We start from the raw sequence: 22,344 nt of genomic DNA, 5'->3' as shown, positions 1-22,344 counted from the left end.
CACATGCTGTATTTCAGTGCGCACAATAGTATCCACAGGGTCCTGATTTCCAAACCAGTACTGGCGGCTGCGATAGATCACTCCACAATTCGGGCACTCTATCACATACCTACAAGCAGAAAGGGACAGCTCTGTAGTTTATAAGACTTACTAAACCAATAGCCAAACCAATGTGTGTTAAAATTAGACACTGGATACAAACACTTACCCAGACCAAGCATACTTGGCAAGCCCTAGCCATGGGGAGTCAGTAGATGCAGAGGTTTTGGGTATCACATTCACTTCCCGTCCACTTTCATAACAAGCCTAAAAGAAAAAAAAAAAAACAAAAAAAACAAAAAAACAAAAAAAAGAAGGGAGTTGGCGAGGTTGAAAAAAGACACAAGTCCAACTTATGTGTGTGATTTTATGTCAGTATGTATATCCCTGTATGTTGTGGTCGTTCAGGTGCTTATCTAATAGTTTTTTGAAATTATCGCTGCTCCCCGCTGAAACTACCGCCTGTGGAAGGGAATTCCATATCCTTACCGCTCGTACAGTAAAGAACCCTCTATGCAGTTTCAAGGTTAAATCGCTTTTCTTCTCATTTTAGTGAATGGCCGTGTGTCTTATTAAATTCCCTTACACGGAAAAGTTTTATCCCTATTGTAGGGTCACCAGTACGGTATTTGTACATTGAAATCATATACCCTCTCAAGCGTCTCTTCTCCAGAGAGAACAAGTTCAGTGCTTGCAACCTTTCCTCATAACTAATGTCCTCCAGACCCTTTATTAGTTTTGTTGCCCTTCTCTGGACTCTCTCCAGTTCCAGCACATCCTTCTTGAGTACTGGTGCCCAGAACTGGAAAGCATACAGTTAATTACCTATCTTTTACTATACTTATTTACTGTACAGTAAAAAAAAAAAAAAAAAATCAGGCTAGTTTGGCTGTTTACCAATTCAATCACCTGTTTGGGTATAAATTACCTTCTATTACCAAGACTGCTTTTTTGCTGAAAGCATCGGCCGTTAGTGGTAAAGCGACGCTCATCTTAGTAGAGCTCTAGTGCTGTTTAAGCAGCTAGCGGGGCACTTTTAACCCCACCCCCGCACCACAAAAAAAGGGGGGGGGGGGTTAAAAAACTCACATTTTGCGGCGCTGCTTATTCATTCTAATGGGCACGGCATTTTGGGAGAGCTAAATACAGCACTCTCAACCTGCCCCAAAGATGCTGCTTGCAGGACTTTTCATAACGTCCCGCAAGCGCACCACCCGAGTGTGAAAAGTAACACTGGAATGAATGGGAGGCGGTTTTCAGGCGCTTAGCAGAGGCAATTTCTAGCGCTAAAGCGCCTGAAACCCTCCCCAGTGTGAAAGGGGTCCAACACCATCACCTGTCCTCTTAATTTTAGGACACCAATAACCACATGATTTTTTTTTAATGGGTTATCATTTCCTCATCTCTCCTTTGCTTACCTTACAAGTGTAGACTCTGTTGTCAAATTGGTGTGAGTATCTGCAGCGTCTTGGAGTTTCATGCAGAAGTCCTTCCTTTGAGTGGTTCATGCTATTCTTACACCCTGCTCTACATAATAGGACATCACAGTTAAGTTGCGAGTACCAGACACATTCATGGTCAATTATTACCAAAATAAACATTTCAGCTTTGGAAACAGTGAAAAATAATAAAAAAAAAAAAAAAAGAAAAAAAAAGAAAACAGAAAACACCTCAATTCAAAATGGGTATAGTCTACAGAAAACATCAGTGCCTAGAATTCTGCAAGTTAAAACACAGGGGAGCGGCTCAATGTCTGACACTATAAAAGCAGAAAATCCATTTGAGTGATAAAATCTTTTTCTGCAAGTAATTTTATATTTTCTGAAAGAAATAACATGTTATTCCCCATAGATTTTTGTTAACAAATGAGCATATTTTAAAGTAGACATCACAAACCTGCGAACTCTAAATTGGGCACGTGATGAAAAAAATTCATAAGCAAATTTGCTTTAGTGAAAACATATTGTCAAAATTAGGAGATCCACAGATAAGGCAACTGAAGTTATATAAATTTCAACTTTTCTTGAGGCTTGAAGGGATAAGAGGGGTGGGACTAAGAATGTTTTTGTGAACTTTAATGGCATCCCAGTCTTTTTCCATAGGGTTCAATATTGAGTTGGCCCACCCTTTTCAGCTATAACAGCTTCAACTTTTCTGAGACGGCTGTCCACAAGGTTTAGGACTGTGTCTATGGGAATGTTTGATCATTCTTCCAGAAGTGCATTTGTGAGGTCAGGCACTGATGTTGGACAAGAAGGCCTGGCTCGCAGTCTCCACTCAAATTCATCCCAAAGGTGTTCTATCAGGTTGAGGTCAGGACTCTGTGCAGGCCAGTCATGTTCCTCCACTCCAAACTCGCTCATCCATGTCTTTATGGACCTTGTTTTGAGCACTGGTCCAAATGATTTGGTGGAGAGGGGATTATGGTGTGGGGTTGTTTTTCAGAGGTTGGGCTTGGCCCCTTAGTTCCAGTGAAGGGATTTCTTAAGGTGTCAGCATACCAAGACATTTTGGACAATTTCATGCTCCCAACTTTGTGGAAACAGTTTGGGGATGGCCCCTTCCTGTTCCAACATGACTGCTCATCGGTGCACAAAGCAAGGTCCATAAAGACATGGATGAGCGAGTTTGGGGTGGAAGAACTTGACTGGCCTGCACAGAGTCCGGACTTCAACCTCATAGAACACCTTTGGGATGAATTAGTACAGAGACTGCGAGACAAGTTTTCTCGTCCAACATCAGTGCCTGACCTCACAAATGGGCTTCTGGAAGAATGGTCAAACATTCCCATAAACACACTCCTAAACCTTGTGGACAGTCTTCCCAGAAGAGTTAAAAGTGGTCATAGCTGTAAAGGGCGGGCCAACTCAATAACTCAATATTGAACCCTACGGACTAATGCCCCGTACACATGGTCGGACTTTGTTCGGACATTCCGACAACAAAATCCTAGGATTTTTTCCGATGGATGTTGGCTCAAACTTGCCTTGCATACACACGGTCACACAAAGTTGTCGGAATTTCCGATCGTTCTAAACGCGGTGACGTAAAACACGTACGTCGGGACTATAAACGGGGCAGTGGCCAATAGCTTTCATCTCTTTATTTATTCTGAGCATGCGTGGCACTTTGTCCGTCGGATTTGTGTACACACGATCGGAATTTCCGACAACGGATTTTGTTGTCGGAAAATTTTATAGCCTGCTCTCAAACTTTGTGTGTCGGAAAGTCCGATGGAAAATATCCGATGGAGCCCACACACGGTCGGAATTTCCGACAACACGCTCCGATCGGACATTTTCCATCGGAATATCCGACCGTGTGTACGGGGCATAAGACTGGGATGCCATTAAAAGTTTGAGATTGACTGATAGATAATCTCTATCTCTATATCCATCAATCATACACACACTTTTGCTCATAAGTTTACATACCCTGGCAGAATTTATGATTTCTTGGCCATTTTTCAGAGAATATGAATGATAACACAAAAACTTTTCTTTCACTCATGGTTAGTGTTTGGCTGAATCCATTTATTATCAATCAACTGTATTTACTCTTTTTAAAACATAATCACAACAGAAGCTACCCAAATGACCCTGATCAAATGTTTACGTAACCTGGTGATTTTGGCCGGATAACATGTACACAAGTGGACACAAAGGGGTTTGAATGGCTATTAAAGGTAACCATCCTCACCTGTGATCTGTTTGCTTGTAGTGTGTGTGTGTGTGTGTGTGTGTGTGTGTGTGTGTGTGTGTGTGTGTGTGTGTGTGTGTGTGTGTGTGTGTGTGTGTATATATATAAAAAGGTCAATGAGTTTCTGGACTCCTAACAGACCCGTGCATCTTTCATGCAGTGCTGCACTGACATTTCTGGATTCTGAGTCATGGGGAAAGCAAAAGAATTGTCAAAGGATCTGTGGGAAAATGTAGTTGAACTGTATAAAACAGGAAAGGGATATAAAAAGATATCCAAGGAATTGAGAATGCCAATCAGCAGTGTTCAAACTCTAACCAAGAAATGGAAAATTAGGGAAGGGATTAGAAAGGATTAGATCAACTATAATTTCACAACTGCCAATAAAATTGTTCGGGATTCAAAGAAAAACCCAAAAATAACTTCAGGTGAAATACAGGACTCTCTGAAAACATGTTGTGTGGCTGTTTCCAGATGCACAATAAGGAGGCACTTGAAGAAAGGTGGGCTGCATGGTTGAAGAAAGCCATTACTACACAAATGCCACAAAGTTTCCCGCTTACAATACGCCAAACAGCACAGAAATAAGCCTCAAACCTTCTGGCACAAAGTCATTCGGCGTGATAAGACCAAAAAAATTTAGCTTTTTGGCCACAACCATAAACACTACATTTGGAGAGGAGTCAACAAGGCCTGTGATGAAAGGTACACCATTCCTACTGTGAAACACAGAGGTGGATCGCTGATGTTTTGGGGATGTGTGAGCTACAAAAGGCACAGGAAATTTTGTCAAAATTGATGGCAAGATGAATGCAGTATGTTATTAAAAAATACTGGAGGAACATTTGCATTTATCAGCCAGGAAGCTGCGCATGGGACGTTCTTGGACAGTCCAACATGACAATGATCCAAAACACAAGGCCAAGCCGACCTGTCATTGGCTACAGCAGAATAAAGTGAATGTTCTGGAGTGGCCATCTCAGTCTCCTGACCTCAATATCATTGAGCCACTCTGGGGAGATCTCAAACATGCAGTTCATGCAAGACAAAGACAGCCCAAGAATTTACAGGAATTGGAGGCTTTTTGCCAAGAGGAATGGGCAGCTTTACCATCTGAGAGGATAAAGAGCCTCATCCACAAATACCACAAAAGACTTCAAGCTGTCATTGATGTTAAAGGGGGCAATACAGGGTATTAAGAACGGGGATATGCAAACTTTTGATCAGGGTCATTTGGGTAGTTTCTGTTGTGATTATGATTTAAAAAGAGTAAACACAGTTGATTGATAATAAATGGCTTCAGCCAAACACGAACCATGAGTGAAAGAAAAGTTTTTGTATCATCATTCATATTCTCTGAAAAATGGCCAAGAAATCATAAATTCTGCCAGTGTATGTAAATTTATGAGCACAACTGTATATACACGCGCGCGCACAAACACACACACACACACACACACACAATATGTATGTATCTTTATCTATCTTGTTTATCCCATTCCCTTTTTCCACTGCTTGCATTGTGTTATATTTTTAAAAATACATTACACTACTTGCCTTCTCTGCACTCCTCAGCACTACTCAGCGTGTCTAGGACCCCATACACACTATTAGATTTTCTGCAGATTGTGGTCTTCAGAGTTACCAAAACAATATAATATGAGGTCAAACCTCAAGCATTTCAATTTGTATGCAATCAGGCAGGCCCTTGCACTACATGGTTTTGGTAAATCTGAAGAAAAAACTGCAGAAAATCTAATAGTGTGTATGGGGCTTAACCACTTAAGGACCGCCTCACGCCGATGTACGTCGGCAAGGCGGCACGGGCAGGCAAAATCACGTACATATACGTGATTTGCCTCCCGCGGGTGGGGGGTCCAATCGGACCCCCCCCCCGGTGCCCGAGGCGGTCCTGTTTTGTCCCCCGGCGATCGGAGGTGAGGGGGAGGCCATCCGTTCGTGGCCCCCCCCTCGCGATCGCCGCCGGCCAATCAGATCACTTCCTTTGCTGCTGTATGCTAAACAGCAGCAAAGGAAATTATGTCATCTCTCCTCGGCTCGGTATTTTCCGTTGCAGCGCCGAGGAGAGAAGACTTAACTGTGAGTGCACAACACTACACACACAGTAGAACATGCCAGGCACACAAAACACCCCGATCCCCCCCCCCCAATCACCCCCCCCCCCCTCCCTGTCACAAACTGACACCAGCAGTTTTTTTTTTTTTCTGATTACGGCAATGGTGTCAGTTTGTGACAGTTACAGTGTTGGGACAGTGAGTATTACCCCCCTTTAGGTCTAGGATACCCCCCTAACCCCCCCTAATAAAGTTTTAACCCCTTGATCACCCCCTGTCGCCAGTGTCACTAAGCGATCATTTTTCTGATCAGCCCAGATACCTGCTAGCACCTGCGTTTTGCCCCTCCGCTCGGTCCAGCACAGCCCACCCAAGTGCAGTATCGATCGATCACTGTCACTTACAAAACACTAAGTACATAACTGCAGCGTTCGCAGAGTCAGGCCTGATCCCTGCGATCGCTAACAGTTTTTTTGGAAGCTTTTTATTGAACTGGCAAGCACCAGCGGCCTAGTACACCCCGGTCGTAGTCAAACCAGCACTGCAGTAACACTTGGTGACGTGGCGAGTCCCATAAGTGCAGTTCAAGCTGGTGAGGTGGCAAGCACAAGTAGTGTCCCGCTGCCACCAAAAAGACAAACACAGGCCCGTCGTGCCCATAATGCCCTTCCTGCTGCATTCGCCAATCCTACTAATTGGGAACCCACCACTTCTGCAGCGCCCGTACTTCCCCCATTCACATCCCCAACCAAATGCAGTCGGCGGCATGAGAGGCATTTTTATGTCCTCCCGAGTACCCCTACCCAACGAACCCCCCCAAAAAAGATGTCGTGTCTGCAGCAAGCGCGGATATAGGCGTGACACCCGCTATTATTGTCCTGACAATCCTGGTCTTTGCATTGGTGAATGTTTTGAACACTACCATGCACTAGTTGAGTATTAGCGTAGGGTACAGCACTGCACAGACTAGGCACACTTTTACAGGGTCTCCCAAGATGCCATCGCATTTTGAGAGACCCGAACCTGGAACCGGTTACAGTTATAAAAGTTAGTTACAAAAAAAGTGTAAAAAAAAAAATATATATAAAATAAAAAAAAAATTGTTCTCTCTCTCTCCTCTTTTTTACTGTATTCTATTCTGCAATGTTTTATTGTTATTATGTTTTATCATGTTTGTTTTTCAGGTATGCAATTTTTTATACTTTACCGTTTACTGTGCTTTATTGTTAACCATTTTTTTGTCTTCAGGTACGCCATTCACGACTTTGAGTGGTTATACCAGAATGATGCCTGCAGGTTTAGGTATCACCTCGGTATCATTCTTTTCAGCCAGCGGTCGGCTTTCATGTAAAAGCAATCCTAGCGGCTAATTAGCCTCTAGACTGCCTTTACAAGCCGTGGGAGGGAATGCCCCCCCCCCCCCCCCCACCGTCTTCCGTGTTTTTCTCTGGCTCTCCTGTCTCAACAGGGAACCTGAGAATGCAGCCGGTGATTCAGCCAGCTGACCATAGAGCTGATCAGAGTGGCTCCAAACATCTCTATGGCCTAAGAAACCGGAAGCTACTAACATTTTATGACTTAGATTTCGCCGGATGTAAATAGCGCCATTGGGAAATTGGGGAAGCATTTTATCACACCGATCTTGGTGTGGTCAGATGCTTTGAGGGCAGAGGAGAGATCTAGGGTCTAATAGACCCCAATTTTTTCAAAAAAGAGTACCTGTCACTACCTATTGCTATCATAGGGGATATTTACATTCCCCGAGATAACAATAAAAATGATTAAAAAAAAAAAAAAAAAAAAAAAAATGAAAGGAACAGTTTAAAAATAAGATAAAAAAGCAAAAAAATAATAAAGAAAAAAAAAAAAAAGCACCCCTGTCGCCCCCTGCTCTTGCGCCAAGGCGAACGCAAGCGGCGATCTGTCGTCAAACGTAAACAGCAATTGTACCATGCATGTGAGGTATCACCGCGAAGGTCAGATCGAGTGCAGTAATTTTAGCAGTAGACCTCCTCTGTAAATCTAAAGTGGTAACCTGTAAAGGCTTTTAAAGGCTTTTAAAAATGTATTTATTTTGTTGCCACTGCACGTTTGTGCGCAATTGTAAAGCATGTCATGTTTGGTATCCATGTACTCAGCCTAAGATCATCTTTTTTATTTCATCAAACATTTGGGCAATATAGTGTGTTTTAGTGCATTAAAATTTAAAAAAAGTGTGTTTTTTCCCCAAAAAATGCATTTGAAAAATCGCTGCGCAAATACTGTGTGAAAAAAAAAAAAATGAAACACCCACCATTTTAATCTGTAGGGCATTTGCTTTAAAAAAAAATATATAATGTTTGGGGGTTCAAAGTAATTTTCTTGCAAAAAAAAATAACTTTTTCATGTAATCAAAAAGTGTCAGAAAGGGCTTTGTCTTCAAGTGGTTAAAAGAGTGGGTTATGTGTGACATAAGCTTCTAAATGTTGTGCATAAAATGCCAGGACAGTTCAAACCCCCCCCAAATGACCCCATTTTGGAAAGTAGACACCCCAAGCTATTTGCTGAGAGGCATGTCGAGTCCATGGAATATTTTATATTGCGACACAAGTTGCGGGAAAGAGACACATTTTTTTTTTTTTTTTTGCACAAAGTTGTCACTAAATGATATATTGCTCAAACATGCCATGGGAATATGTGAAATTACACCCCAAAATACATTCTGCTGCTTCTCCTGAGTACGGGGATACCACATGTGTGAGACTTTTTGGGAGCCTAGCCGCGCACGGGACCCCGAAAACCAAGCACCGTCTTTAGGCTTTCTAAGGGCGTGAATTTTTGATTTCACTCTTCACTGCCTATCACAGTTTCGGAGGCCATGGAATGCCCAGGTGGCACAAAATCCCCCCAAATGACCCCATTTTGGAAAGTAGACACCCCAAGCTATTTGCTGAGAGGTATAGTGAGTATTTTGCAGACCTCACTTTTTGTCACAAAGTTTTGAAAATTGAAAAAAGAAAAAAAAAAGTTTTTTCTTGTCTTTCTTCATTTTCAAAAACAAATGAGAGCTGCAAAATACTCACCATGCCTCTCAGCAAATAGCTTGGGGTGTCTACTTTCCAAAATGGGGTCATTTGGGGGATTTTTGTGCCACCTGGGCATTCCATGGCCTCCGAAACGGTGATAGGCAGTGAAGAGTGAAATCAAAAATTCACGCCCTTAAAAACGCTGAAGGCAGTGATTGGTTTTCGGGGCCCCGTACGCGGCTAGGCTCCCAAAAAGTCCCACACATGTGATATCCCCATACTCAGGAGAAGCAGCAGAATGTATTTTGGGGTGCAATTCCACATATGCCCATGGCCTGTGTGAGCAATATATCATTTAGTGACAACTTTGTGCAAAAAAAAAAAAAAAAAAAGTGTCACTTTCCCGCAACTTGTGTCAAAATATAAAATATTCCATGGACTCAATATGCCTCTCAGCAAATAGCTTGGGGTGTCTACTTTCCAAAATGGGGTCATTGGGGGGGGGTTTGTGCCACCTGGGCATTCCATGGCCTCCGAAACTGTGATAGGCAGTGAAGAGTGAAATCAAAAATTTACACCCTTAGAAATCCTGAAGGCGGTGATTGGTTTTCGGGGTCCCGTACACGGCTAGGCTCCCAAAAAGTCCCACACATGTGGTATCTCCGTACTCAGGAGAAGCAGCTGAATGTATTTTAGGGTGCAATTCCACATAGGCCCATGGCCTGTGTGAGCAATATATCATTTAGTGACAACTTTTTGTAAATATTTTTTTTTTTTTTTTTTGTCATTATTCAAACACTTGGGACAAAAAAAATAAATATTCAATGGGTTCAACATGCCTCTCAGCAATTTCCTTGGGGTGTCTACTTTCCAAAATGGGGTCATTTGGGGGGGGGGGGTTTGTACTGCCCTGCCATTTTAGCACCTCAAGAAATGACATAGGCAGTCATAAACTAAAAGCTGTGTAAATTACAGAAAATGTACCCTAGTTTGTAGACGCTATAACTTTTGCGCAAACCAATAAATATACGCTTATTGACATTTTTTTTACCAAAGACATGTGGCCGAATACATTTTGGCCTAAATGTATGACTAAAATTGAGTTTATTGGATTTTTTTTATAACAAAAAGTAGAAAATATCATTTTTTTTCAAAATTTTCGGTCTTTTTCCGTTTATAGCGCAAAAAATAAAAACCGCAGAGGTGATCAAATACCATCAAAAGAAAGCTCTATTTGTGGGAAGAAAAGGATGCAAATTTTGTTTGGGTACAGCATTGCATGACCGCGCAATTAGCAGTTAAAGCGACGCAGTGCCAAATTGGAAAAAGACCTCTGGTCCTTAGGCAGCATAATGGTCCGGGGCTCAAGTGGTTAAGAGTGAGTGCTGGGGGCGTGGCCCGGACATGGCTGAGTGAAGCTGCTTTTTTTTTTAGCTCCCGGCCTTGTCCCGAAAATTCCGGCTAAACACACTTTGCCAGAGGCATGCAACCAACCAAAAGGCACAGGACAAGAGCAACTACTCGGGGGACACCTGTTGGCAGAAGCCCAGGAGAGATCCGTCACTATTTCAAGCAGCTACAGGGCCCGTCTCCCGGAGCCACAGTAACAGCGCCACGAGGCCTCCCACGAGGGGAGAAGCAGAAGGCCTCCAGATGGAGCGGTCAATACGTCTCTTCTAGCTTCCGTGCTGCCACCGACAACTCCCCTGGTACAAGCGGAGGATCTCAACGGGACACGATGGCATCCCCACAACCTCTTGAACCCATCATGCTTGACCAAGACATCCGCACTCTACTTCAGGCTCTCCCTACCAGAGCAGACATTGAGGCGCTCATCCTCAGATTAGAGGAAACCCACCGACGCGACATGCAAGAGGTACGGGGAGAAGTCTCTACCCTAGCAGACTGTATGACCACAGGTGAAGCCTCGGTATCCTCTCTAGAGGGGAGAGTATTAGCGCTAGAGCAAGCTAGAGATCAACAACGGGATTCCACCATTGGCTTACAGTTACACCTGGAAGATATCGAGGACCGGAGTCTCAGGAACAACCTGCGGCTCCGAGGGATCCCAGAAGAAACAGATCTGGAGAACAGTGAAAGAGATATTCCACACCGTGTTGGATGACCCTGATCTTACTATCGAGCTAGACAGGGTGCACAGAGCTCTTGGCCCCAGGTCAGAAGACCCGAACAGACCACGAGATGTTGTATGCAGATTACACCGCTACACTCAAAAAGAAAGTATCCTCCGCCGGGCCTGGGAACATGGCGATGTGGAAGTGGGGGGTAAGCAGGCTAAAATATTGCCAGACCTATCGAGGGCCACCTTGAGACACAGAGCCCTCCTCCATCCTCTCCTGGAACTTGCAAAGCAGAAAGGACTAACGTACCGCTGGGGGTACCCACTGTTGGTGACGTTCTGCAAGGACACAGGCACCTTTTCTCTGCAAAGAACCGAAGATCTCCCAGCGCTCTTCAGATTTATGGACACAGAACCAATTCAAGTCCCAGACTGGCTCCAGTTTCTGCCACGTCCAACCGGACGTTCAGGACCACTGAGGCTCCATGGACCCCTGCCTCCACGCCACCCAAGGAACAGAAGGAGACACAGGACGGCCTCAGAGGGAGAACTACGCGAGTAGGCCAATGGCCACCCATCCCTGTCCAGCTACACTTGCTAAGGACAAAGCGGGTTGTTCCCAGTCCCCACATACAAGGAAGAGACTCCCGGACACTTTTACCCGTAATTTAGGGGGAAGATTAGACGAATGCTAGTACTATTGTCCCATGCCCACCCTCCCCCCTCCTCTATTCCTCGTCTTGCACACCGGGCCCACCAACGGACAGTGTTTTGGCTGGTAAGACCCTTGGAGCGCAAGGGGAGACCCAAATAATAGGATTTTAAAAATAGCTTACCTGTAAAATCCTTTTCTTTCGAAGGACATCACGGGACACAGAGCCACAGTAATTACTGATGGGTTATAAAGGTATCACTGGTGATTGGACACTGGCACACCCTATCAGGAAGTTCAACCCCCTATATAATCCCTCCCCCTTGCAGGGATACCTCAGTTTTGTAGCCAAGCAATATAGTGTATTAGAAGAGGGGCGGGACCTCTGTGTCCCGTGATGTCCTTCGAAAGAAAAGGATTTTACAGGTAAGCCGTTTTAAAAATCCTATTTTCTTTTTCGAACATCACGGGACACAGAGCCACAGTAATTACTGATGGGATGTCCCAGAGCAATGCTACCTGAGGGGGGGGAACCACGACCAAGTAGGGTGCAATCAGACCTGAGGACCCTGTACCGCTGCCTGTAGCACACTACGCCCAAAGGCGATATCCTCATGCCTTCTCACATCCACCTGATAGAATCTGGTGAATGTATGAACTGAAGACCAGGTTGCGGCCTTGCAGATTTGAGCCATAGAGGCCCGGTGATGCACTGCCCAAGAAGCACCAATAGCCCTTGTGGAATGTGCCCTGATCTGAAACGGAGGAATCTTCTGTTTCAAACCGTAAGCTTGAATGATCAACTGTCGAATCCATTTAGAAATGGTAGCTTTTGACGCTGCCTGTCCTCTATTGGGACCCTCTGGCAGCACAAACAAAACATCCGTCTTGCGGATCTGAGTAGTTGCCCCTATATAGGCCTTAACTGCTCTTACTACATCCAACGAATGTAGAGATCTCTCTTCCGGAGAACAGGGATCTGGAAAAAAGGAAGGTAGAACAATGTCTTGGTTTAAATGAAAATCAGAAACCACCTTCGGTAAAAAACTAGGATGAGGGTGTAGTACCACTCTATCCTTGTGTATAATCAAATAAGGCTCCTTACAGGAAAGAGCTGCTAATTCTGATACTCTTCTAGCAGAAGAGATGGCCACCAGAAAAATTAATTTCCTTGTCAACAAGACCAAAGGAATCTGACTTATTGGTTCAAAAGGCTGTTTCTGTAACACAGCCAGGACCAAATTCAAGTCCCAGGGGTTTAGGGGCGCTTTAACCGGAGGATTAAGACGCATCACCCCCTGCATAAAGTTTCGGACCAAAGAATGCGAAGCAAGTGGCCGCTGAAATAATACTGATAAAGCAGAAACCTGGCCCTTGATGGTACTCAAGGCCAGCTTCATCTCTAATCCCATCTGTAGAAAATCAAGGATTCTACCTATGACATATTTCCTGGGATGCCAACCTCTGGATTCACACCAGGTTATATAAGCCTTCCAGACTCTATGATAAATCATCCTGGAAGCTGGCTTCCTTGCATTAATCAAGGTAGATATGACAGGACCTGAGAGCCCACGACTCTTCAGAATGTGGGTCTCAATAGCCAAACCGTCAAATTTAGCGTTTGTAAGGCAGGATGGAACACTGGACCCTGAGATAACAGGTCTGGGCGTACCGGTAGGGTCCACGGGGAACCCACCGTCATCCTTACTATTTCTGCATACCAAGTCCTTCTGGGCCAAGCGGGGGCCACCAGAAGTACCGACTTCCTTTCCTGCCTGATCCTGCGAAGGAGTCGTGGTAGTAGCAGAATAGGCGGGAATGCGTAAATCAGTGAGAACCGATGCCACGGAACCACCAACGCATCCGTCCCGCATGCAAGAGGATCTTTTGTCCTTGCCACAAATCTGTCTTTTTGTTGAATCGGGATGCAAAGAGATCTACATCTGGAACCCCCCCATCTTTGGCATATGGCCCAAAAGACGTCGGGATGCGGAGACCATTCCCCTGGAAGTAACTGCTGGCGACTTAGATAGTCCGCCTGCCAATTCTCTATTCCCGGGATGAAAACTGCCGATATGCATGGCACATGCATCTCTGCCCAGACTAAGATCTGGTTCACCTCTTTTTGAGCAGCTCGGCTCCGGGTGCCTCCCTGATGATTGACATAAGCCACTGCTGTGGCATTGTCGGACTGGATCCTGACCGGACAACCCTGTAGCCTGATAGTCCAGGCTTTTAGAGCTAGATGTATCGCCCGGATCTCCAGAATGTTGATGGGTAAGGTCCTCTCTGTCTTGGACCATACCCCTTGGACCGCAGCCTGTTCCAGAACTGCTCCCCAACCTGACAGACTGGCATCTGTTACCACCGTCCAGGTAACCGGTAGAAAGGATTTCCCCTTCTGCAGGTTTTCGGGTATGAGCCACCAATTGAGGCTCTGACGCACCGCATGCGACAGGTGCATCGGAAAGTCTAATGCCTGAACCTTCTTGTTCCAGGTCGACAGAATACTGTGTTGCAGCATTCTTGAGTGAAACTGAGCATAGGGAACTGCTTCGAATGAAGACACCATCTTCCCTAGTAGCCTCATACAAAGGTGGACTGAGGGACCCTTCTTGGTCCTTACTGTCAGAATCAGCTCTCTCAAAGCAGTGATCTTTGCCTGGGGTAGAAATATTTTCTCCTGGCTTGTATCTATAATCAGACCTAAATACTCCAGTCTTCTTACTGGTTTTAGGAAAGACTTTTCTAAGTTGAGGATCCAACCCAGGTGTTCTAGATACCTGACTGTGGTCCTCAAGTTTCCATTCAAAGAGGCTACCGACCGGTCTATCAAGAGCAGGTCGTCTAGGTATGCTATGACAGCTATACCCTGAGCCCTTAATCTGGCCAGAGGAGGAGCCAAGATCTTTGTGAACACTCGAGGTGCAGTGGCTATCCCAAAAGGCAGAGCCACAAACTGGAAATGGCGCCCTCCTACCTCGAAGCGCAGAAACTTCTGATGAGCAGGAAAAATGGGCACATGCAGATATGCATCTCTGATGTCTATTGATGCCAGAAATTCTCCTCCCTGCAGGGTGGGAACTACTGTTCGAATTGATTCCATGCGGAAGGATTGAATCCTTAGGAATCGGTTCAGATCCCTTAAGTCCAAAATGGGCCTGACATCCCCATTTGGCTTTTGGACCGTAAAAAGGTTGGAATAGAAGCCCAATCCCTGGTCCTTTGCGGGAACTATCATAATGACCTCCTGCGACAAAAGTCGCTCTAACGCTAGAAGGAGCGACTGCTTCTTCTCTGGGTCTCTGGGAACATTTGATCTGAGGAACCGAGGAGAAGGGAATTCCTGAAACTCCAGCTTGTACCCTAAGGTTACCGTGGAGACTACCCATCTGTCCTGGAAGTCCTCGTGCCAGAGCTCTGAGAACTGTCGCAGTCTTCCCCCCCCTCGAGTGAGCGGGGGCGCCCCCTCATGCAGAGGTCTTAGTGTTTTGCCTAGTAGGCTTCTTTCCCCAGGACTTCTTTTGTCCGTGGGGTAGACTCTTGTCTCTGGACCCCGATGGAGGCGGCCGTCGAGACTGCCTGGAGGCTGAAGCCCCCGGCGCTGGGGAAAGAGTCCGTTTGAAAGAGGGACGCTTACTCTTCTTCTTGACAGGTAAGAGAGTGCTTTTCCCACAAGAGATTCTCTTGATATAGTTATCCAAGTCCTCTCCAAACAACCTTGCACCACGAAATGGAAACCCAGCCAGTAGCTTCTTACATGGTGCTTCGGCTGACCAATTTTTCAACCATAGGATTCTACGTATATGCACCAACCCCAGTGAAAGACGGGAGGTTTGCACGATAGAATCTCTAATGGCGTCAACCACAAAGCATAAGGCCGCTGGAAGGTTAGCAAACCCCTGGGCCTGCTGTTCAGGTAATACTTTGATGACCTGCTTAACATGGTCTCTTAAGTATTGACAGACTCCAATCGCTGCTACTGCAGGTTGGGCCACTGATCCTGCTAAGGAGAAAACATCCTTCAATAGGGATTCCATCCTTTTATCTACAGGATCCCTGAGCATCTGAGCATTGTCTACAGGACAAGTCAGGCTATTATTTACGGAGGAAATGGCGGCATCAATAGCCGGTATTCCCCACATTTTAATAAACTTTTCTTCCATCGGATAAAGTGTTGAAAACTTTCTCGGCGGAAAAAAACGTTTGTCTGGGTGATCCCACTCAGAATAAATAAGCTTTTCAAGTAAAGTATGAACAGGAAAAGCATGTGCTGCTTGGAAAGGTTTCAGTGACCCCAAAGCAGAAGAGGATTCTTTAGCAGTTTCAGGTATGGGCAACTTAAATGTGGAGCGGACCAATCCAGTGAGGATCTGCACTAAGACTTTCTCCTCTTGGGAAGTCGCAGAGGGTCCCTCTCCACCTGAATCCTCCGAAGAGGAATCATCCATCCCATCCCGATCCTCTGAAAGGGATTCATCTCCTTTATCCCAGAGCTCCTCTGTCTGAGGGTCTTGGGGAACAGAGGAAAGCCTAGTGCGTTTTCTTCCACTGAGTGAAGACGTAATCACGGCCATTAATCTTTCCTCTAGACCATTGATGGTTGAGGAAAAACCTCTTGTGTAATATATACAGGGGCTGAAGTGCCAGAAGCAGGTGTAGCCCCTGACCCCGATGGCTCTCCCTGGCTAGCCGTCCCTGGCCCATCTTTAGGGGGGGAGGATGCTGCCGACAGGGGGCCCTCAGAACCTGAACGAGATCCCCTAGTGTCTCTGGTTCCTGGGGTGCTTGAACCTCTTCTACCCATAGTGCAAAGCAACAAGGTGTGAGGTATACAAATGAACACTGCCCGCTGAGCGATGTAGTCTGGCTAAAAGCCTTGCTACCCAATGCTCAGTCTGGTGTTACTTCAGTAAATGCTGCCTAGGAGAATGCCTGTGTCCCACCTTACATGTGACTGTCAGCTCTGTGTCTCTCAGAAGGCTGAGTGCACCTGTACAGAGTGCCTTTAATAGCCTGCAGCTGGCCTGAGTGGGAGTCTAAACACTCTGTGCTGACATCCCGCCCCCTCCTCTACCGCCCCCCCCCCTCAAGTTTTGAAAAAAACGAGCGCTTCCCGCACTGCCGACTCTCCTGTCATGCTTCTGGAGAAAAGGCTGGGGATGGGGGGGGGGGGAAGGAGGGAGACTGGTAACAAGATCTGCCTGAACGGCTATCTTCAGAGATGGTGGCCATTAGGCCGCAGAGCCCGGGTGGTATAACCACTTTCTAGACCCCTGTGGCCCCTCTCTAGCCGGGGGGAACATTCAAACATGAGAAATCCCCCTTTCCACCTTACCTGCTTGCAGCCTGCTTTGAGATGCTGGGACATAATCAGCACTGAACACCTGAGACAGTCAGTCAGCATGTGTAGGTTTGTGCTCTTGGCAGCCCCCGGTGGTCACAATAGGCATAGCATGCATTTACCTTAAAGGAGAAAAGCCACTAGAACTCAAAAATTCTGTGGAATCTCCTCTTACCTTATCCAGCCGCAGGGTGCTGTTTACACAGACCCAATCTTCACCTCTCACGGTGGGCTCCGTTTGAAAAAACCGTCAGAGACTGGGGCCCCCATCAGTAGGGGGATCCAACAGTTCTGGGACCGTAAAGCACCTCGCCAGAAATTAGGAAGTTTAAAGCCATTTTCTGATCTGCGGGGTCCAGCTCTCTAAAAAGAGAAGCATTACGGGTAAAACCTCGTTTCTTCGGACACGAGGCCCGGGTACCATTTAATTCAGCCATGAAAAGACACTTTGAATGGATCCGGTTCGCCTGGCTTGCCCCAGTATAGGATCTTAGGATATTCCCTTTGGAGCTCAGCACAGGACATCTTTACACGTCCATCACCTAAGACACTGGCGTAAAAACTGAAGGTATCCCTGCAAGGGGGAGGGATTATATAGGGGGTTGAACTTCCTGATAGGGTGTGCCAGTGTCCAATCACCAGTGATACCTATATAACCCATCAGTAATTACTGTGGCTCTGTGTCCCGTGATGTTCGAGAAAGAAATTTAGTACTTAACAGTGGCCGCTCCAATCTCAAACTTATGTTATAGCAGGCCTGGCTGAGACTATTATTGAACTTTCCCTTTCCTGCTCACCGGTACAGCCCTATATAAAAAGGTACCTAGAGACACTTCCTCTCCAACCGCTGGAAGCCTTATTTACTATGAGGTCGCAGGAGGCTGAGTAATATAGGAGCGGCAGGGGACGTAACCTACACGGAACTCACCATGCCCTGCCCTGCACCTCATGGAAAGAGCAACATAGAACCACAAGTACAACGATAGGAAACTATGCACGGTAGAAAGACCCGGTCACTATTAAGGGACCCTGGCGCACACTGTACCGATGTGAAATCCGGTACATACACATTGACGCTTTATATCGTTATAGGAGGAGGGTGGTGGGGATACCTCATTTGTTTAACCCCTAAATTAAGTACCATGACAGAGGAAGAGCATTTAAATACCTCCTTGTGTGGGACAGAATACCTACAAACTTTGTGCCTTGTCCTGTGCATTGGAATGCTATGATCATTCAGGCTACTCGCCTTACCGTACATTTCACTCTATGGCACTTTACTGCTTTTTTTTATTTCCCCCTTTTTTTTTTTTCATTTTATATTTTATTTGGTGTCAGCTCATTCCACTTGGCTCGGCCAATTTATATCGCTGGATGGGGGTGGGAATGTGACTCAAATCATTGCACCTGTTGAGTTCGTACGTTTATGAAACTGTGTTCTATATGTTTTTAGTTATGTTGGCTCCACTTTATGCCCCTGCTCTTGGATATGTTTAGACCGCTAGTACACATGTTATCTTACAGTCCAGCAGCCTGCTTTATTATTACTAGTGATACATCGCAAGCACACCTAAAAATTGCAAATAGCCAGAGGTGGAGGGAAGGGCTCGGGAGCTCGCTTCCCGGCTCTGTCTATCCACCGTCTCACATAGGACCGCGCTCCATTCCCAGTTTATTGACTGGGGAGCGTAATAGCCTGTTTGGCTACTTTAGTATTTGCACTAAGCTGCACACTCTAGTGACAGCTTTCTAATTCCTTCTTAAACTCTTAGTTGAGTTTACCCACTCTCTCCTACTAACCCTACCCCACCCCCTTTCCCCCTCTAGCTCTTTTCTCCCCTTCCCTTTACCTCTCACCCCCTCCTCCCCATATATCCCTTGACCATCAACACACTTACAACTCGCGAACATGGTCTCCATAAACATAGTCTCTTTTAACGTGAAGGGTCTAAACACACCGGAGAAAAGACGTATGCTGATCCATGACATGCGACGCATGGGCGCTGACATTGTTCTCTTGCAGGAAACTCACTTTAGGGAAGGGTCTTTACCGACACTTCAGAACAGATTTTTCCCGGTGGTATACCATTCAAGGTACACAGAAGCTAAGTCCAGAGGGGTCTCTATTCTAATTTCGGCGAAAATCCCTTGGTCACTTACAGATGTAAAATACGACAGGGAAGGTAGATTCCTCTTCCTAAAGGGGAAGATAGGTGACGTAAAAGTAACTTTGGCTAACTTGTATGCTCCCAACACACACCAAGACACATTCCTCAAACGACACTTGGACCTACTCTCGCAATTCTCAGACGGGCATTTGATCCTTGGAGGGGACCTTAACGTTCTCCTTACTCCTACGGAGGATACTTCCACTGGAACGTCCTCAACCTCGCGAGACTTGCGTAAACGTATTGGAACGTCGCTACATACTTTGCAACTGATAGATGCTTAGCGTCTTTTTCATCCGGGAGAAAAGGACTACACCTTCTTTTCTAAACCACACCAGACGTATTCTAGAATCGATTACTTCCTGATCCTTCACAGGAATCTACAAGCGATTACAGAAACCACTATAGGCTCAATTACGTGGTCGGATTGCGCCCCGATCACATTGCGGTACGCTCTCTCAGACTTCCGGTTGACACAGAGACCACCATGGCGACTGAATGAGGGACTTCTGAAAGACCCAGAGGTTCTAGCTGAGGTAACTAGGGAAATAGGACACTATTTTGCCTCTAATACCACCCCTGACTGTGACACCGGACTAGTATGGGAAGCGCACAAAGCCATCATTAGGGGGATACTCATCAAACATGGCTCACGGCTTAAACAACAAAGGACTGCACAACTGAATACACTACTAAAGAAACTGGAAACGTTAGAAGTGCATCACAAACAGGCACCCACCAAACAGCTGGAAATAGAACTTGACTCAGTCCGTATGCAGGTCACTGACCTCTTACGATATAAAGCGAAAGCGGCAATACAAATTAGCAAAAGGAAAAATTATGAATCCAGTAACAAATGCGGGAGACTATTAGCTCAATCACTCCGAGAAAAAAAGATTAGCTTCATACATACCTCACATCATGTCCCCTACGGGACGGAAAGCCTCTCTACCCCAACAAATCCTGCAAGAGTTCAGTTCCTTCTATTCTTCTCTATACAACTTAAATGAGACACAAATTTCCCCAGAAACAACTGCAGATTACATATCGTCCTCCCTTATGCCGACCCTCCCAGACGATGCAAAATCACTATTAGATGATCCCATCACTTTGCCCGAACTACAACTTGCATTAAATAATACCAAATCGGGTAAAGCTCCAGGCCCAGGTGGGCTTACCATATCTTACTATAAGACCCTACTCCCTTCCCTAGGCCAACACCTGGTCAGACTCTAATAATCTGGGCTCAAGGGGAAAGCTTCATAAATCCACGTTACAGGCACAAATCTCAGTTATACCAAAAGAGGGCAAAGACCCAGGCCAATGCGGGTCCTACCGCCCGATCCCCCTTTTGAATACGGACCTAAAACTTTTTACAAAGATCATCTCCACCAGATTACAACAACACCTCACTTCACTTATACACCTAGATCAAGTCGGTTTCGTCCCAACTAAGGAAGCTAGAGACAACACGATTAAAGTCCTCAACCTACTACATGTGGCTAACAGTACCAAGACCCCATGCATCTTACTCGGAACAGACGCAGAAAAAGCGTTCGACCGGGTCAGCTGGAGGTTCATGTTCGCAACGCTGAAACACATAGGTCTAGGAGACAAAATGATAAATTGGATTACCGCAATTTATTCAGACCCAACGGCCAGAGTGAGAGCTAACGGGGTAATCTCGGAAGCCTTCCCAATTACTAATGGGACTCGTCAGGGATGCCCTTTGTCACCTCTGCTCTTCGCGTTGTCTCTAGAGCCCTTCCTATGTCACATCATAGGTTGAACCCAGACATTACCGGAGTAGAAGTAAATAAAGAACAATTTAAAGTTTCCGCATATGCTGACGATTTGATGTTTTCCCTCACAAACCCAACCATCTCTCTCCCCAACCTCATGAAAGAATTTCACACGTATGGTCAACTTGCTAATCTGAAAATTAACTTTAGTAACTCTGAAGCGATGGGACTGGGAATACCCCAACCACAGCTTACACCTCTTCAAACTAGTTTCCATTTACAATGGTCCACTACAGCCCTGAAATACTTGGGTACACACATACCTCCGACATTCTCCCAATTGTTCAAGCTTAACTCCCCCCCCTGTTAAAAAAAAGTCCAACAAATGCTAGATAAATGGAATGGGGGGCTGCACTCTTGGTTTGGCCGCTGCAACATCCTTAAAATGACAATCCTACCCAAATTCCTGTATCTCCTGCAGACTATCCCAATACATATACCCGCAGAATACTTTAACCAAATACGAGCAATATTTACTAAATTCCTTTGGGCAGGGAAAAAAAAAAAACACGTCTACATCGGAGGACCCTCTCACTGCCCAAACGCTACGGAGGACTGGCAATGCCAGAACTCCAGACCTACTATAGAGCAACACACCTAGGAAGGCCTTTCGACTGGTGCCGACATACAAATACCAAACTATGGACGCAACTTGAACAAGCACAAAGCGCGACTCCCATACATAGAACCCCCTGGTGTTATGCCGCCCTCCCAACGGATCTCAAACGCCACCCGTTAATAGGTAACACGGCCCGTGTCTGTGCTCATCTGATTGACTTATCTCCCCTCTTCTCTTGTGACTCACCACTTAGGCCCATACTGGGTAACCCTTTATTTGAACCAGGAATGCGTGATGGGAGGTTTTGGAGCTGAGGGAGGAGGGACTATTCCAAGCCTCACATTTCAACAATAGGGGCAGATGGAAGACTACCACGGAGCTGTCCGACCCAGAAGGACAGTTCCGTTTAGATTTTTTGAGAGCACTGCAGCTCCACCACTTTCTACGCAGCATGCCACCACCTAACGATACTGACTAAGCCCTCACGCCTATGGAAGAACTATGCTCGGGAACAGGGACCTTACTACATTCACTCTCTCTAACCTATAGTATGTTAATTGCTCCATCAGGGGAATGTAAATTGCAGGGCCTCACCAAGTGGGAAAGAGAATTAAATTGTCAGTTTACCACCAGCAAAAAACAACACATCCTGAGGTTTACACACAAATCCTCTTTATGTACCAAGATTCAGGAAACAAACTATAAAATCCTCACTCACTGGTACAGAACCCCAGCGTTGCTTAACATGATCTTCCCCTCGACATCAGATGTGTGTTGGAGATGCCAAGAAAGAAAAGGCACACTCCTCCATATTTTCTGGTCCTGCTCCTGGATCCAGAACTTCTGGAGAGAAGTCCGCCAGATAACACAAAAATTCACGGACCGCATTGTGCCAGATGACCCGGCGTATTTCTTTCTACA

General features: G+C 45.7%; 1 protein-coding gene across 2 annotated transcripts in view; it reads right to left on the bottom strand.

Annotated features, from left to right (window-relative positions):
• The window catches only part of ZFYVE1 (zinc finger FYVE-type containing 1), an 82,867-nt gene that overhangs the window by 38,499 nt on the left and 22,024 nt on the right, over window positions 1–22,344 (bottom strand). For both annotated transcript variants that reach the window (XM_073609295.1, XM_073609294.1), the window contains exons 5-7: window positions 1,458–1,566; window positions 209–306; window positions 1–109 (exon numbers count right to left, since the gene is read on the bottom strand). The exon at window positions 1–109 is cut by the window's left edge and continues 9 nt beyond it. In XM_073609295.1, the coding sequence (XP_073465396.1) occupies window positions 1–109; window positions 209–306; window positions 1,458–1,566 (316 nt within the window). The remainder of the gene's footprint in view (window positions 110–208; window positions 307–1,457; window positions 1,567–22,344) is intronic.

This window comes from Aquarana catesbeiana, linkage group LG13 (assembly GCF_042186555.1).
Source record: "Aquarana catesbeiana isolate 2022-GZ linkage group LG13, ASM4218655v1, whole genome shotgun sequence".
In the NCBI taxonomy this organism is placed as follows: domain Eukaryota; kingdom Metazoa; phylum Chordata; class Amphibia; order Anura; family Ranidae; genus Aquarana; species Aquarana catesbeiana.
Note: the sequence above shows the minus strand (reverse complement) of the source record. Positions and strands in the feature narration are given on the sequence as shown.